This window comes from Alosa pseudoharengus, unplaced genomic scaffold, assembly GCF_046254945.1.
Source record: "Alosa pseudoharengus isolate Yale_2024_CS ecotype anadromous, Long Island Sound unplaced genomic scaffold, YU_APseudo_1.1 YU_APseudo_1.1_scf_5, whole genome shotgun sequence".
Taxonomy (NCBI): domain Eukaryota; kingdom Metazoa; phylum Chordata; class Actinopteri; order Clupeiformes; family Clupeidae; genus Alosa; species Alosa pseudoharengus.
In genome coordinates, this window is record NW_027468837.1 from 5,714,001 (window position 1) to 5,732,237 (window position 18,237).

At 41.4% G+C, this 18,237-nt stretch overlaps 1 protein-coding gene across 3 annotated transcripts in view; it reads left to right on the plus strand.

Annotated features, from left to right (window-relative positions):
• The window catches only part of iars1 (isoleucyl-tRNA synthetase 1), a 55,980-nt gene that overhangs the window by 32,031 nt on the left and 5,712 nt on the right, over positions 1–18,237 (plus strand). For all 3 annotated transcript variants that reach the window (XM_076268953.1, XM_076268954.1, XM_076268955.1), the window contains exons 20-31: positions 202–322; positions 714–805; positions 2,152–2,229; positions 3,497–3,618; positions 7,010–7,112; positions 7,547–7,630; positions 12,584–12,758; positions 13,790–13,902; positions 14,611–14,706; positions 16,200–16,376; positions 16,743–16,863; positions 17,193–17,318. In XM_076268953.1, coding sequence (XP_076125068.1) covers positions 202–322; positions 714–805; positions 2,152–2,229; positions 3,497–3,618; positions 7,010–7,112; positions 7,547–7,630; positions 12,584–12,758; positions 13,790–13,902; positions 14,611–14,706; positions 16,200–16,376; positions 16,743–16,863; positions 17,193–17,318 — 1,408 coding nt within the window. The remainder of the gene's footprint in view (positions 1–201; positions 323–713; positions 806–2,151; positions 2,230–3,496; positions 3,619–7,009; positions 7,113–7,546; positions 7,631–12,583; positions 12,759–13,789; positions 13,903–14,610; positions 14,707–16,199; positions 16,377–16,742; positions 16,864–17,192; positions 17,319–18,237) is intronic.

Sequence of the window (18,237 nt, forward strand, 5' to 3'; positions counted from 1 at the left end):
TGTCTGAAAATTCCAGTATGGAAAGATCCCAGATCATTCCCATACAGTTTTAGAGTTTTTTAGAGTATGCCCATGTACACCCCTTAAATAAGGACCTGAAGTGTTGTAGACTCTTTACCACCTACACGGTCAAAGACAGTGGGATACTCACAGAAATAAAAACATTAAGTAACCCTCAATCATTTTCACTTGTGCCTACAGGAGGAAAGTATCCCATTCCTGTACCATGAGGGCACTGCCAAGCCTAGCAACAACATCATGGACAAGTGGATCCAGTCTTTTACTCAGTCACTCATCCAGTTCTTCAAGGCTGAGATGGATGGTGGGCCTCACATCACACATTCACTCCAGTTTGATGAAATGAACGTTAGTGAGCACACAGGGACAGCTATGGAGAGTGTTTCTAGAGCATACACTCTGTGATGAGGGAGATGGATATGCTCACTCATATATGCCAGATTAACTCATACATGAGGACTTCTGGCCTGGAGTATGAGTTATTGGTTATCCTATTCATATCCTGACATGTCCTGTTCTGTTCAGACAAAAATATATGGGTCCACTTTTCACTTTTCATCAAATGTATGGCTCCACGTCTCACTACTAAAAGGGTTGTCATTATCAACCAAGAGGTTGGAAAGGGACTAACTAGATTGCTGCCAATTCAAAGGCTACTTCTACTTCCAACATGCTCTGTGTTCTGCTCTGTCCAGCGTACAGGCTCTACACTGTGGTTCCCAGACTGGTCAAGTTTGTGGATATGCTCACCAACTGGTATGTGAGGACTAACCGCAGGCGTCTAAAGGTATGGTGTGGTCATGTTTCACCTGAAAATTGACTAGGGGTGCAATGGATCACCCCCAGCGGTTCGGCATGCAGGTGAACTGCAGATTGGTTGGAAAGTTTAAATAGAGCAAATTCTAATACATCAGTACAATAGAGCAGATCAAGCATGGCTGCCGCAGTTACTGTTGCTGAGTACTGAGTTATAATTCCCCACATCTCCATACAGAGTTGCCATGAGGAGAGAAAGAGGAAGCAGTTCATGTGTGAAGAGCAGTTGACCGTGACTGTCATAAATATAGAGAAAAAAGAAAGAACTGCAGTGAAATCGGATTCATGTTTGATATTCAGTGCAGCCCTAGGCTATTCAATTTTGTTTTTGTAGGCTACGTTCGGACATGCCAAAACACCCCAACTTAATTACGTAATGTTAATGGAATGTACACTGTAATGTGCTAAGGAAAACAGCAACACTTGTTATTTATTTTAATCCAAAAACAGTTTCACGACTTAACCTACTACGTTCTGCTTAAGGCATCATCTGTAAATGACACATTTAATTCATTTTAATGTTTTATTAATGAATAAAATCACCTTTACACCACCTCAGCGGTCTAGGGCTAGACCACCTCAAGGGCCAGCTCAACATTCAGGGCTTGAACATAATCAAGCCCTGAACTAAAACTTTACCTCAGTTCAAATAACATTAGGATATTTACTTTGATGTACTAGAGTACTAGGTTTTGCACTTGAAAAAATGATCCAATCTGTTATTCAGAACTGTGGTATGATCCTGCTGTGAGTTTTGTGATCCATTGCACCTCTACTTCATATGTGTTCACATGTCCAAATATTCCTTTCAATTTATAGAGAGAGAAAAATAACTGAAAACATGTCTCTATGAAGCAGTGGATGAATTCATTTAAATGTTTGATAAAGTCTCCTGTATTTTTTGCTCTCTTTGATATCCAACATTGTTTAAAAAGATAGGGTCTGACCACATGAAAGTGACAATTTTGTCCTGAAGAATGATCTTGAACATCTAAACAGGCTTAATGGGAGATTAAGGGCCTACAGACTGCAGCTATTCAAATATGTGGGGAGTAATGTGTTCATCAGGATGGTCACTTACAGAAGTATGTGTCTGTTGTGTTAGCCTGTGTGTGTGTGTGTGTGTTGTGAATAGCTGCAGTACTACAGCTGTCCCTGAAGGCTCAGCGTTTTACAGAGATTCAATGTTTTGACAGTGTGGTGACTGCAGTGGGTTCATCTGTGGGTAGCAAACCCAGGACCTGCAGTCATGTCATGACTGTGTGTGTGTGTGTGTGTGTGTGTGTGTGTGTGTGTGTGCGCGTGTGTGACCTGTAGGGTGAGAGTGGAACGGAGGATTGCCTGTGGGCGCTGGAGACCCTCTCCAGTGTGCTGTTCTCCATGTGCCGGCTGATGGTGAGTCATTCTATGTGTGTGGGTTTCCGCATGTGTGAATGTGCTTGTGCTTTGTGTGGGATTAGGCCTATGTGTGAGCATGTCTGTGATTTTATGCATGACTACCTACGGTGTGTGTGTGTGTGTGTGTGGTGAAGTGCAGGGGAGATTGCGTGTGTGTGTATCTGAGTGGGGGTGTATGGCTTCTACTGAGTTTTTGTGTGTGTGTGTGTGTGTGTGTGTCTGTGTGTGTGTGTGTGTGTGTGTGTGTGTGTGTGTGTGTGTGTGTTTCTGTGTGTGTGTGTGTGTGTGTGTGTGTGTTTGCCTGTAAACTCCTGAGCGTGACAGTGTGTGGATGTGTGTGCATTTATGTCTTTGACCTGGTTACATCAGAGCAGTTTGTGTAATGCTTATGTGGGGATTTTCTCTGTCAGTATTTTTTCTTTTTTTGTGAGTGTTTTAAATATATATTCAGATATAGAGTATGTCAGCTTCTCATTGAATATATGATTGAGAGTAAATCAGATAGAGCACTTGGTCTCCGACAATCTATGTATTTAACTTCCTAAGACTGGTGAACCGCATACTATAGGAGTCATCAGGAGTCTATGAGGATATGGATGAAAGTTTTCTGAAGGTGACAAGTGATCATTTCTCAGTAATAAATCTTCCAGCGGAATGAGAGCAAACCTAACCTAATGCAAAGCTGATGTAGAAGCACTCTCTTGAGTATCTCAGCGCTAATTCATGACATTAAATACATTTTCAGATTCATCAAACTATCTAATTTTCCACCTGAATGATTCGCTAGTGCCACGCTAAGTGTTGATTAATCAGATTGCAGTGCAGAAGAGGCCAGAGTAGTGGATGATGCTGTGCACATTAATTTGGGTAACTCTTAGGAACTAAGATCTGGTTAGGAGACTGTTGGAAAGTGTTTTAGATTGTTCTTTTGATTTCTCAAGAATGCACCATCACGAGCAATATACAATTTCAGCTTGAGCCTCTTACAGCTTAGCCAATGGAGAATTATTTATTCTACATTTATTCAGGTTAGATATAGATTATTTCAGTTAAGTATAGACGAATTTGTTCAGGCTCTTCAAGCAGTTACCTCAGTAAAGCCCAGTTTCCTCTCTGATTGTTTTCCTAATATCAACTCTAATTAGCCAAACTGAAGCCCACACAGTTATGGGACAAACTGCTTATCATTAACAAGGAGTCATTTCACATTTCTTTGTATTGGATTTAAGTGTGTTGACCAGGTGTGTGTTTTTCTCTCTCGCAGGCTCCCTTCACTCCCTTCATCACCGAGATAATGTACCAGAACCTCCGGCATCTGATTGACCCATCCAGCGTGGAGGAGAAGGACGCCAGCAGCATCCACTACCTTATGCTGCCTCAAGCCAGGTACATCAAGTCATCCCCTGACATCCACCTTCTGATTCGTCTCTGTCCTCTGCTGTAAAGCTCTGTGTGGCAATTTGTGTTCATCTTCCCCTACAGCTCATTATTGACTAAGTTTGGGCATTTTAGGGTGAAATTGCAATCATTTTATGGTGATCGATATATGTTTTGATAAGAAATTATGTTAGAATTATGCATTTTATCTTCCTTTTGGCACACCATGAAGGATAACTGTGGTCACAACATAACACATTTCTTTCTATTATGCCAATATGTCATCCATCTACCATTAGCTTGGTTGTTAGCTAGTTAGTCAGGTTGAAGTATTTTAATCAAAACATTTCCAAGTGTCTGGTAAATCCTGAGTGCAGTCATCAAAAGAGCTAAGGGTTGTAAATTTTGCTCAACAGAACTCCCCATAACTATCTTGTATACAACTAAATTGTCATTTTGGGGTTCATTTTCATTGAGTGATTAATTTTCGTATGCAACTGCATAACTTTCCGGAAACACGTCTTATCATTTTATGCAGCTACACTGACGTCATGCTCTATCGCTTTAACTGGAGAGCCCAAAGTAGTGCTCAGAGAGTGAATAAACGAACAACAATTCCAAAAGTATTACGAATTTATATTTCAAACTAAATTCCGGAATGCCAACAGTGCTTGGAGTGGCATATTGTTAAAGTCAAGATCCGCTAAATGTTTGCCTGCCAGTAGGCACACCGTGTCCGCCATAATGTTGAGATGATGTTGATTTTGTTATTTTCATCCAAGCAAAGTCAATCCTGACACTGCTTTCACTTGTGTTCTTAGCAATACACCTTTCAAATGTGAAGACAGTCAAATATAGCTACAAATATGCAATGCACAATGAATCAATCCCTACAACAGTTGAAACATCTTACAGGAAATTACTAAAATCTAGATCCTCATTGAGGTCATTGTAATGGGTTGCCTTTAACCTGAACTAAAAAAAATAATCATGTACGCATTGCCTCTTTCACTGAATAAATGTATTCATGGCAACTTTCATATCCTCAACTTTGTTACCTTTTCAATTTTGTTTTACCTTTAGCAGTGGTGGTTATTATAATTTGAGGGAAAGCCTATGCTGCTGTCTCTTTTGTCAGTCTCTACACCTGTTCTCCACTCCAGCAATGGTTGTGAGGAAATCACAATGGCTTCCTGTCCAATTAAATTAACCATTGTCTGTTTACCAAAAGGCCCCCTTTAGATCAACTCCCTCAGTACAATTCCAGAGCCAAGCAGAGATGAATCTGAGCTCGCCCGGCAAATCAGGCTGGATGCACCGAGTTCCTTCCCCTTCTCACCTATCTCTGGCATTTGAATTTGATTGTTTTGCTCCTCAGGTAAACAGACTCAGCCATTAGCGTGAGTGACGCATCTCCGTCCGTCTGGGCTGCCTAATGAGAAGCGCTGCTGATAATTGTATTGTGATGGATTTCTGTGCGACACCCCTGGAACCTGGAACTGCAAAACAGGCGATCTAGAACAGAGTTCATTAGAGAGTAGTGAGCTGCCAGAAAGCGGCAGTGCTGAAGCTGTCAATCAGGCGATGAGAGCCCATGTCAAACAGCTCTCTCACTTTCTAGCTGTAGTAAAAAAAAAAAAAATGTGACTGGGTCTCACTTAAGAAATACAGCATGAGGGAGAGTGAAGGATTATTAAGAAAAGAAATTTGAGGTAATAGGGTATAGTTAACCTCAGAGAGAGTTCATGCAATAAGATGCAGTCTTATGTGCATGCAAAGAACGGCATTTCAGCTATGGAGTTTTGGCTTAGCATAAAATGGTTTTGACATACTCTATATCTTCATTACTTACTGAAATATGCTGAGATGGAATAGTTTTCATCTGCAATCACTTATTTTGCATTATATATTTTTTATTTAAAATGAGATTAAAGATGGGATTTTTGTAAATTATTGTAAAAAAAGGTCAAATTAAATTGACAAATCCATATATTAAAGTAATAAAAGGGGAAATATGCAAGGGGCGTGAATACCTTTTATAGGCACTGTACGTGCTTCGCTGTTGGTACTAGTGCATTCACTGTGGTAGTCCTGACCAGATTCACACCAAACACTTTGGACCCCATTTGTGCAGAACAGCCCTTAGGCATTAGCTTGGAAATCCAGACCCAAATCCGAAAGATGGCCCAACTCGAGGGGCGGCACCAAGCATGCATTTGAATATCATTAGATAACACTAAGACCAATGTTTACTGACTGATTCTGGACTTCGACGTTGCAGTGCAGTCGTCATCTGTTTAGCTCACCTCTGGCCCGCTTATATCAGATACACTGATGTGATTGGTGCAGCCCTGCTCCATGGGCATAGTTAATGAGCATCTTTACTCATCACCAGAGTGACTCTCTGAGCATATTAAATTGTGCTCGCGCAAAAACTCTGGATTTCCAGGGTACTTAGGCATGACAATTCAAGATTAAACTTTGCTGAACATGAAAATAATGTGATGCAATTTTGAATTATTTGCCATTCTTTTTTAATGAAAATGAATAAATATGAATGAAAATGCAACAAGGAACTTAACTCAATGCCTTTTGATGTTGTTACCATTCGTGGTTTCCGCTGAGAAAAAAATAAGTTCTTCACGCAAATGATGTTCTTGAATGTTCAGGAGTGGCGTAGCAACGCATTACTTGATGCCTGACTTTTTAAATCGGACCTCTGAATGTTGGGAAGGCCCATTTAAGTCTAGGGAACTTTTTGCAGTCTTCTGAAGAGTCGTGTAATAAATGGTTTAAAGTGAATACCATCTAGTTAGTATGCTGTTCTAGAGGCACATTCTCTCAATTGCCCCTAAATGTCCTCATGTCTCCTGTGCCCTCCTGTCTGGGCATTCTGACAGCAGTACCTTACATCTCACGGGACATTGAGTAGCCAGTCGTGTGTGTGGTGCCGACCTTGATGACCTTTAGTGACAATCGAGTCTCATTAACAGTAATGCATCTGTCAAGTCTCTAAAAAAGATGCAGCTCATTTAAAATAACATGTATTTTTGCTGTGTCATTGATACATTAACTATTTTAAAATGATCCAACTGCGGAGGTTGAAAGAGCTCATGCATTGTACATTTGGTCATAGAGGACAAATAAAATGTAAAGAGAGGGGAGGGGAGACACTCTGCTTAATAGTAAATGGGTCATGTAAAAATATCATGTGCTGTTCCCTTGGTTGCCATGAGTTAACAGCAGCTTTTTTGCAGTGGGAAGTTCAAAGAGGACCCACCGACTCAACTCTTAAGTGTCTAACTGCCTAATATGTGAAGCACTCTTCCTCCACTGTCTGACTAACATTCTCCCTTTGCCCACTTTCTGCGCCTCTCTCTCTGACTGTCCTCTAATGCAGGGAGTCATTGATTGACAAGCGCATTGAGAGCGCCGTGTCCCAGATGCAGTCTGTCATTGAGCTGGGCCGAGTCATCCGGGACAGAAAGACCATGCCTGTGAAGGTTCGGCTGCTGCCATCGTCTTTGCTTTGAGGAGTTTCATAAAAATCCCTGTTTTGAAAAATGTGCAGGAAGATGGCATCCTTTCTCGGAGCTGTCAAGAGAGGGAGGCGGCAGCCCCACCATGTCTTATTATTTCTCCCAAACATCTGGCACACAGTTATTTATTTATGCTTCTTCTATTTGGCCATGAATCTTTCATTTTTATCCCACATTGGTCTGAGTCACAGTGCCATGTTGCGTCTCTCTGCTTTTGTAACCAGCTTCTTGGTAGAGGGTATTTATATAAGTCGGCATACAAATAGAGATGAACACACACACACACGCACACACACACACGCACACACTACCCATATACATCTCTGTCTTCTGAATGTTGGTGTGTGTGTGAGTTTGTGTTTTGTGAGGAGACTTGATGTTTTGGGTTGTATTTTTAGTATCCCCTGAAGGAGGTGGTGGTGATCCACCAGGACTCTGAAGCTCTGCAGGATATCCAGTCCCTACAGAAGTACATTCTAGAGGTGAGCCTGCCGCTCTGCCCATCTGTGTGGAAGTTCCCAGTTACTGGCTCTGTACTCAACCCCGTCTCCTCAACTTCCACTCTCTCCTGTGACTTGTTGCTCCCCTTGGTTATATCAGTTGCTTGGCTCTCTCTCTCTCTCTCTCTCTCACTCACTCGCTCTGTCATACCCCCCCCCCCCCCTCTCTGCCACCCTTTTAAAGTCTGTGTTCTTGGAGTCTTGGTTATTCTCCAATGGGGAGACCTGTGCAAGCAACCTTAGACAGCAACATTAATGTCCAATAGTCATACAACATTGATTTGCTGTATTACTAGATTAGTAGTATATCAGTTATTAACTCATTGAGTGCCAAAAACGTAATATTAAGTTTTTCCTTCCCATGCGTTGAGTGCCAAAAACTTAATATTACGTTTTTAGCTTTTTTTTTAAAATTACGAAACTAGACACTCTTAACACACCTTATATGTGATTTTGGATGGAAATGAAATATATGACGATCGAAAACTCATGAAAACGCAAGATCTGGACATTTTATCTGGACGTTTGATCTTAACTTGGCTTTTGATGGTTGCCGCTTTGTTTCGAATCAGTCACTGATTAGCCTATCAGTGACATGCACGCCAGGTGAAAATCAGGTCATTTATTTTCGTGGGTTTATCACTAGGTGGCAGGTCTCGTTAGATCTCTTCCCAGAAACTTTGCAGGCAACACTTCTCAGGTGCTGAAGGGAGAAATGAAAAAGTCCACCTTTCTACTAAGACAAGATGACTCTGACCACGACAGGTCAAAAACATTACAAGGAGTGACTGAACACCGTGCTGAGGAGGGAGTTCCATCTCCACCACGAGCCGGGCCTAGCGGAGTGGGTGGTAGGCCAAGTCGCGCTTGCAAGAGGGCATGCCCTTGCCAGAGTGCCGAATATGTCGGTGATAGTGACTCATGAAAGATGCAATATCTTCATTTCTAGAAAAAAAACAGGGATTTTGATGAAAACTAGCCACTGTTTAGCGTGGGATTTCTCAGGAACAGAGGCGTGTAGAAATACACGGTTTGCACCCACTGAGAGCTTAAAGTCTCACCTTTTAAACGAGCCATTGTATGTGTTCATAGCTATAACACAGAATATGCTGTGGCTGTACAAAAATCATCAACAATGGTCTAGATTGCTGGCACTCTAGGACAAAGCTTCCGAAAACAGCTTGGCATTCAATGAGTTAAGACGACAGCCTTCGTATAAATGCTACGGTCTTCATTTGTAAAGGGAGAACCACATTTTAAAAGGTCTTAAGACTTCATGATTTAAGAGATGATGGACAGTGATGGCTTGCATTTGGGTCTGACATCATTGTGTGCCCATGTATCATTTACATGTTTTTTTCAGAACACATCTGGCCTGATCCAATGTTGCTGTGTTACAGCTATAACTATATTCTATACTTTTGATAGAGCAACTGTGTTAAAGTAAAGCAAGGACAGCCTTGATGATTTTAAATTACAGTAATTCCACCCCATTATATATCTGGCTGTAGTAAACACCTTGGGACATAAACAACTTTATCTCTGTCAGTGCAACTCAGCCTTATCAGCCCCTCTTTATTGCATGAGAAATTGCAAGCTCGACTTTCAACCTTGGCCATGCCTCCCATACGTAAACATTTTTTATCCTCTAATGTTTTTGTTTTTTCATCTCTACAGGGTATTGAAATAATTTTGTGCAGTTCACAAGTCCATCAACTGGACTTGTAGGTAGAGGAATACATTGTACAAATTCAAAATCCGTCCTCAAGTTCGAAGACTATAACAATATGACCTCTTGACTATTAATTTCAAAACAGTCTTATTTCTTATCCATCTCATTTCAGTTCAGGCTCTCAGGTTGTCCATCTGCATTTTTCTTTTAAATATATATTTTGGGGCCTTTTGCCTTTTATTTTGATAGAGAGAAACTAACAGGAAGTGAGTGGAAGAGAGAGATGGGGTGGGATTGGGATGACTCGGGTCGGACTAGAACCCAGGTCCCTGTGGTGCGGGCGCTGTAGCCAGTTGCGCCACAGTGCCCCTGTTCATCTGTATTTTGGTCACTTCTAAGTTAGAAATGATGATTTAGGGGGACATGTGATATAAGTGGCTAGAATGTCCATACCATTTTCGGGAATTTTTAGCACTGTGCTGCTTCACCTCTTCATTTAACAACATTTTGTAAATGTTTAGGAACTAAGGAGACCAGTTGCTAGAGTTTTTAGATTGAAATGTCGTCCCATTCCTGCCCGATATAGAATTTTAGTTGCTCAACAGTATGGGGTATTCTTAGTCATGTTTTTCATTCCAGCATAATTTGACAGGCCTGGTCTGCATTTTGGCATTGTTTTCTTGAAATATTCAGGGTCTTCCCTGGAAAACACATTGCCTGTGTGGCAGTATATGTTTCTCAAAAAACCTGTACAGTGTATACATCATTCGGAATTGATTGTGCCTTGCCAGATGTGCAAAATGCCCATGCTGTAGGCACTAATGCACCCCCACACTGTCATAGATATTGGGTTTCAAACTGAGCACTAAAACAAGTTATGTTCGATAGCCCCTCTCCTCTTTAGCCCAAATGAGTCCATGATTTCCAAAATGAATTGCAAACTTTGATTGATCTAACCACAGGACCTTTTTCCTCATTACCTCAGTCCATTTTAAACAAGCTTAGCTCAAACTTAAGACGGCGTTATTTCTGTATCGTGTCTAAATACAATTTTGGCTGTTGCATGGTAAAGTTTAGACTAGCATTTCTGAATTGAGTATCAAACTGTGCTCATAGACAATTCTTATCAGAGGTTTTCCTCAATTCAAATTCAAAATTTACATATATTTTCCATGAAATAGTCAAATTTGTCATTTTTATCATTTGATACAGTATGTTGTCTGTGTCCTTTTTGCAACTAAGTAGGAGTTTATGAGATTTGCAGATTATTACATTCTGTTTTTATTTGCATTTTACACAACGTCCCAACTTTTTCTGATTTGGGGTTGTACATATGGTATGTAGAATGTAGTCTTCAGGTATAGTCTGCGTCATACTTTTAAGAAGAATATAATTAAAAACATTGTTCAGTGTAGGTCAGCCTTCTCAGTTGTATTTGAATGCCATTTTACACAATATTCTAGTAATTAAATAAGTTACATTTTAGTTCTGTTGTAGGACTGAACCTGCTAAAACAGCACATGGAAGATGCCATGGAAGTGTTTAAATGTACATTCCACTTGTAGAAGGCACCACTGCATCTGGTCATTCAGCCTGTCCTTCACCCCCCACCTCTCTGTCAGGGTAGCCTGATTGATGGGAAGGCCGTGGTGCAGACCTAAATTTAGCGCCCCCTTTGCTGTGCCTGACACGGGCAATTTTGTGGCAATGATGTGTGAGAGAGGTCTGCAACATCATGCTGCTGCACCAGGGATTGATAGACCACAAAACATGTATTCCTCTCAGCCTTAAAAGCACAAACTTGCTTCAGCTTGCAACTCCATGCAAGTGCACATACATTTTCACACAGTATGTCACAAATGCTGGACAATACTATGATATTTTATAGTGTACAGTAATATTCACTAATTATTTAAGCCACATTTACATTTATATAACATATTTTAAACAGTTAACTATTGTATTGCACATACTTGTTTGAGTCACAGACTTTACCCTGTACATTTCTAACGTAGCCCAGTTTTGCATTATTTAAAAAAAGAAAAATAAATCACCTTATCTTTGCAGTTTAGACCCAGAAGCACCTATCCTGTTACAGAAAGGAATAGCTTTTCACACTGCACAGACATTCTGTTACCTGTAGCCAGCCAGCCAAGCATAGCGGAACTAGGTTAACCTGAGGACAACTGTCAGAGATTCCTCCAGCCTTAATGTGTGCTTAGACATGTGTTATTATATTTTTTATTTCGCCAGAGAAGTGGATGATAAAGGGTTATTAAATGGCCACCTGTCTGTCCTGACTGTGAGTCTCACTGTTAGGTGTGTTTGTTTGTTTTATTCTGATCTGGATCTGACACTTGTTCTAGATTAAAAAACTAAAGTAGATGGAGTTACAGCTGTGGACACTGGTCTTGTCAGAGAGATTAATTTCCGTTTGACCAGACCAGACTGCAGCAATAGTATCCGGCTGCAGTTTTTACTTCTCTAGATATGTAGGACCTGCTGTCTCTTCCATTGATATATCAGATATTGAGATCAGCATATCTTGTATTTTTTGCATTACTAATTTTATACCTTAACATCTATATATTTGCGTGTTGTTCCAGTTGTTTTCTCGTTTTCCCATTTAGCAGCATAAGTATATATACTCTTTTGATCCCGTGAGGGAAATTTGGTCTCTGCATTTATCCCAATCTGTGAATTAGTGAAACACACTCAGCACACAGTGAACACACAGTGAGGTGAAGCACACACTAATCCTGGCGCCTTCAATAACAGCGGCGCTCAGGGAGCAGTGAGGGGTTAGGTGCCTGGCTCAAGGGCACTTCAGCCATGCCTACTGGTCAGGGTTCGAACCTGCAACCCTCCGGTTACAAGTCCGAAGCGCTAACCAGTAGGCCACGGCATGGCACGGCTGTGGTTGCCTTTCTTTTTCATTTTGCTGTGTTATGGAAAGAGCTTTTAGGGTTGCCTATGAGCGCTACTGCTCCTTAGCGAATGACCTATCTCCCTGGTCTCCCTGACTTTCATATTTCTGTAGCTCTCTGGTCTTCTCTAGTGTCCCAGACGTTCACCCTGGTAAAGCAGGGTGCTGCCATGGTCTTAATGAGGCAGACGTACTGTTAGAATATACACGTGCTGTCATTTCAGTTAGTTTGTATACGGACACTTTCATTTAAACACAACTATTTCTCTGTTTTTTCCTCTCAACTGTCTTTGTTTCCATATTCATCCCTTACCGGTCTCTCCCTCACCCTCTCCAGGAGCTGAATGTGCGCCAGCTTACTCTGTCCACTGACAAAGACAAATATGGCATCCGTCTGAGGGCGGAACCTGATCACATGGTGCTGGGCAAGCGTCTAAAGGGAGCCTTCAAGGCTGTCACTGCCTCCATCAAGGAGCTGAAGAGTGAGCAGCTGGAGGCGTTCCAGAAGTCTGGTGAGCATTCTGCACACCTACAAGCCACTTATGCACTTTATGCCAAGCATGACTGCAGAGCAAGGCCTTGTGGTGAAATTGTGATCGTTATTAGACACCTAGGCATCCTTTCATACAAAGCTGCACACATACCCTCTACAATCCTGCAGTAGCAGTCTTTGTATACTTTTAGTCTGCTAATATGTAGTCTAAATGGCTGTGTTCCTGCACTCATTATGTATAACATTGTAGGCATTTGGCATTGTTTCAGTTACTTTCATGGACTGGAAGAAAGGAAAGAGCCCTTTCATTATCTCTTGAATAAATCAGGAAAACGCAGCGATTCATGCTTGAATACATAAGGGTTGCTGCATTGGGCCTGTCAGTCATCATGACGTCTCATATTCATAAATTATTCTGCTTCATGTGTGACACATCAGCGTCTGGAGTAGATAAAAAAAAAACATCTAAAGAATGTCCGACAGCCGCAACCCTTTGATGGAGCTTACATTTGGTTCCTTTTCAACATAGCTGGAGGTGCTGGTGTTGAATTCAGTTCTGTCTTCATATTTAATCCTAGTGGACCAAAGGGTAGAGCTCCAGGGTTGAAACATGTTGGAAACTCAGCTTCCTGACTTTTGACCCCCCCCCCCCCCAATTCACCCCCCTCCTTCAGTGTGTGTAGGTGGCTGTCTTGCCAGTTAGCTGCAACCAATCCGTCTTATGAGGTGGGTGGTAGGTTTTAATGAGTGGTAGCTTTACACGTGAGAACAAACTGCCTGCCCTAGAGGAAAGAAGAGGAGGAACGGAGTGTGGAAATCAGGCATATAAGGCGCAATCAGTCTGATAACAATGTTCCACCTAACATGGCCATTTTAGATGTATTTCATGCTTTTTACACACAATCAGCATGGAAATCTGGAACATCAGATAAGGCTTTGTTTGATAAGAAACAAACTACATAAACAACATCATAACTCATGCTTTGTATCCAAGTATCTCTAATGGTAGTAGCTTTCAACAGCTCATATTTAGTGCTTGTGCCTTGTCAGGTTCCATCGTGGTGGATGGACATGAACTCCATGAGGAGGATCTGCGTTTGATGTACACCTTTGATCAGACGTCTGGTTCATCAACTCAGTATGAGGCCCACTCCGATGCTCAGGTACTGGCCGTGACAACCACTCCGATATCAACAAGGGCCGGTTGGCTGAACTTGACGCTTTCTTTTCAATATACAGTATCTAGTCTCTAGCTAGCCATTGCTCTTACTCCTAAAAAGGAAAAGTTTAAAGTCCTCAAGTCAGTACTTAAAGTCGGACAAAGCTCTTGTAAAATCCTCTTTGCAGTTTACAGGTATGGTAGAGAGATTCATCATGTTGTCCTGCTCTTGCCTTGCCCTAGTCCGTGCTCCATAGAAGAAACCATATTGTCAGGAGCAGAGCCTGCCTTTAATGAAAAGCTATAATGGCCCAGTTAGGAATTCATCAGTCACACAGAAAGTGTCTCTAGCTCAATCACTCTGTAGATTTACCCTACTTGAACGTTGATAGGATGTTTAATAATCTTTACTGAAACAGAAGTCTGAAATATCTACATATCTCCTCTAATCAGCATTTCTCATAACATTCTACCTCTTGATTAAGGTATCCTGCCTAGCCACTATATGATGGCAGAATCTAATGATAAGCTTCAATGTGCCATTGAAGAGGCAAATGTTAAAGTGCTTAAGTATCCTAATGAATGGTAACACTAACTGTATAGTAAAACATGCCTACCACTGACAGATCAGTGTCAGATCAAATTCTTTTTCATGGTTTTTTTGTTGTGTATTCTTCTGATTGTGTGTTTGTGTGAATATGTGTCACTTCAGGTGCTGGTTCTGCTCGATGTTACACCAGACCAGTCCATGGTGGATGAAGGTGTTGCCCGTGAGGTCATCAACCGCATTCAAAAATTACGCAAAAAGGTGAGCAGCTGCTGCTTTGGCCTGTGCTACAGAATATCAATAGCGGTTGTTGACTGTTACACCTCTATTGGTTAAATGCTGTAATTCAAACAAAGATTGATCGACATCTTCATTGGAGCAATATTTGGCACAACACACAAGCTTTACATAGTTTAGAATACACCTTCTTCCCATTGTCCCATCTCTGCCATAGATTGAAATTGTTTCACTCGGGGTTTGTATATGGAGTCATTATAAATATGGGTGTGTAGAGCTAATTCCCGATCCATGGTTCCAAGCAAAAAGTTTCTGTACTATTTAGCTGGTGTGGACAGTTTCAAAATCTTGGTCTTTGAGTAAATTACTTAAATAGAGGGGGAAACAGCTCTGGGCTTACCACTGAGAGCTCACTTGAAGAACGAACACAGCTTTGAAGTGTTGTTTTAGTAATGTGAAGCATGACAGATTTCCTTCCTTTCGTCCTCTTAATAAACAAAAATGTTTCTGTCCTGTAGCTGTTGCTGGGGACTGTGTTGCTGAAGAAAGGGGGTCGGGAATAAGGGAGTGAATATGGCAGCATTGGCTGCCTGCCAGGGTTGAATTCCTGTTGTTATTGAAAAATCTAAAATCTGCCGGAATTTTTCCATAGCAGGGAATTAGGTTTATTTATTTTTTTCAGACATGTCCTGTGATGAGTACAGGACAGGTAACCAGGGGGCATTGACTCCTGAGGGGCCTCAGATAAATATGGAAAGGTGAGGAATGAGGTTAACCCTTGGAGGATGAGGATTGGCCTTGGGGTGGGGGGTTGCTACATGGAATGTGCAGAAAAGCAATACAAGGATTCCTACACTAATTAAGCCAAGTTATATATGTGTGTTTGTGCGTGTGTTTGTGCGTTGTGTTGTGTCTGTGTATGTATGTGCGCAGGTGCGCGCGTGTGTGTGTACAAATATGTGGGTGTGTGTATGCATGCTTCTGCGTGTCTGTGTGTGTGTGTGTGTGCGTGCCTGTGCATGTGCCTGTGTGTGCCTGTGTGTGTGTGTGTGTGTGAGAGAGAGAGAGAGAGAGAATGAGAGTGTGTGTCTGTCTGTCTACATTCTCTGTCTCTGCGTTGAACTGGACCGTAATTGCTGGTTTGGTGGATTAAGGACATCGAGACAGAGCTATATCCACCTCAAACATGGGAGATGGGAAGTTGGGGGTTGAGAATGTTGAAGGAGCCAGGAGGAGGAAATTAGAACTTGATGATCAGATGAGTGCCATCCTGTCAACCTGCCTTGAATGTCTAATCTGCTCTCAGTCCAGAGCCAGCTACACCACCTGCTGTTTCTGTAACAGTTAGTCTCTGCAGCACTGCTTGCTTTATGAATGAGAGAACAGCACAGTGGTATGTCAAGAAAATATCTGGGGACAGTGCAGTACCATTTTTTTAAAACCCCATTGAATGTGTAACACGCATGCACAAGTTTGTTGTAATGTAATATATTGATTTTGAGTAATTAATTTCCTAGGGCCACCTGGTTCCCTCTGATGAAATCACAGTGTACTACAGCTGCCAGCCTGCAGGGGAGTACCTGGACAAAGTTATCCAGGCACACACAGACTTCATCCTGGCCACGACTAAGGCTCCACTCAAACCCTACCCTGTGCCCAACACGGCCAGTGTCATCATTCAGGAGAAAACTCAAGTAATGCTCAGGCCTACCTGCACAGATGTTTTTTATTGAAGATAACATGTTAATAGTAATCAGTAATCATTTTAAGAATGGGTAACATTACACTGTCTAAGGCAATGCGCTTCAATTTCTGTTTCTTGTTTTGGTATGCCATGCATCTAAGCAGAAGAAGTAGAAATAACATTATGTTGTTATGCTTGAGTGATTTTATAAACAAACCTTTAGGTGTCAACTCTTTGTGTTGGTTAAATATAATGCAAGAATGACATAAGTCAATGAATATACAGAATTTCAACAGTACAGTCTACCTAATTCACTAATATGGAAACAAACATGACTTCTTTGCTCACTGTAATTGTTTTGTTTGTATCATATTAGCTGAAGGGTGCAGACCTGGATCTGACCATTGTGAAGGGAGCTGCAGCTTCAAGAGCCCCTCTAAATGGCCCAGCCTGCGCCTATGTCAACCTCAGACTTCATCTTGGCAACAAGGAGCAGGGTACTGTGTATACTTAAGACTGGAACCAAAACGTTTAACCCCAAACAACTGGTTTAATTGGTTATGTCTGGAGTTGCTATTGTAGTAATATGTCTTTCCGATGCTTCAGCTATCTATAAGGTTAATGGCAGGAGAAGTTGTCTGTTAAACATACAATGTATTGCTGATGTACAGAATTTGATTTAAAAAAAATCCATCTTTACTGTGAACATTATCATATAGGCATAATAACTATTTTTTAACTGTTGTTTAACTGTTGTTTAACTGTTTTTTTAACATCAAAACACAAATCCCAGTCCAATAGACTTCTTTGATCTTATCATATCTAGAGGGTGTTGCACTTCTGGAGAATCCCAAAGGAGACAACAAGCTTAATGTGGAAAAACTTAAAGTGGTGTGCCAGAGCATTTTTGGGCAGCAGAACTCCTCACTTGCAGTTTTCAATGGGAAAAATGGTAAGCCAGCCAGTTTTAATATGTAAAATCATGAACTATATATTGACAAAGTGCCACGAACACTGACTAACAGAAAATTGAGGCCGTCAGCTTGGGTGAATCCTTTCCTGAGTTTGTTGTGTGTATACGTTGTGTACTGAACATATCATAGTGTGTATTTGAACTCAGTCACACTCTCCGTTTACAGTTACAGTCTGGTCTGATCTGAAATACAGTCTGCTTGCATTTGAAGCATTCCCGGTGGAACCATTTGATAGGTTATTTTTAGCTTCACTGAAATTATTCACTTGCCCAAAGGATGGTATCTTTTTGATGTTCATGCCACTTTTAGAAAAACGTGAGTGTTCGTATTTGTGAGGGAAGCTTGAAAGAGGTTCAGTAGAATTTGGGGTAAATCGACTTTGTCTAGTTGGCCTGTCCAGTTTTGTAGCTTGAAGGATGTATTTTTTGCAGGACAGGTCAATTGAGGAATTTACTGAGTTGAATATGTGTGATCAAAATGCCCTTGCCTAGGCCTTGCCATGTGCATGTGAAAGCATAGGTGTGTTGGTGCAGGTGCTGTACAATTTCCTCCCTCTTTGGCCCCAACAGTCAGTTTTTCAGTGGGTCTTCTGGACCTGCCAAGAGAGAGAGAGAGGGGGGGGGGGTGAAGGAAGAGAGCGAGTGTGGAAGAGCGGCTTCTCTCAAATGATTCCCCATCTTGAGTCAGTTCATCTTCTTGTGTCTAAAAATTGATGCGTCATAACCCCAGTTGCTTAGGAAGGACAGGGAACGAGTTATGAAACAACAACAGGTAGGTCTAGAGATTATTATTATGTTTTATAAACTACTCTTCAAAATAGCCTATTTCAATAAAATATACAGTCAGTGTTGAGGTTGTATAGCCCCAAGACATTTCAAATGTGCAGGCTGCTGGTGA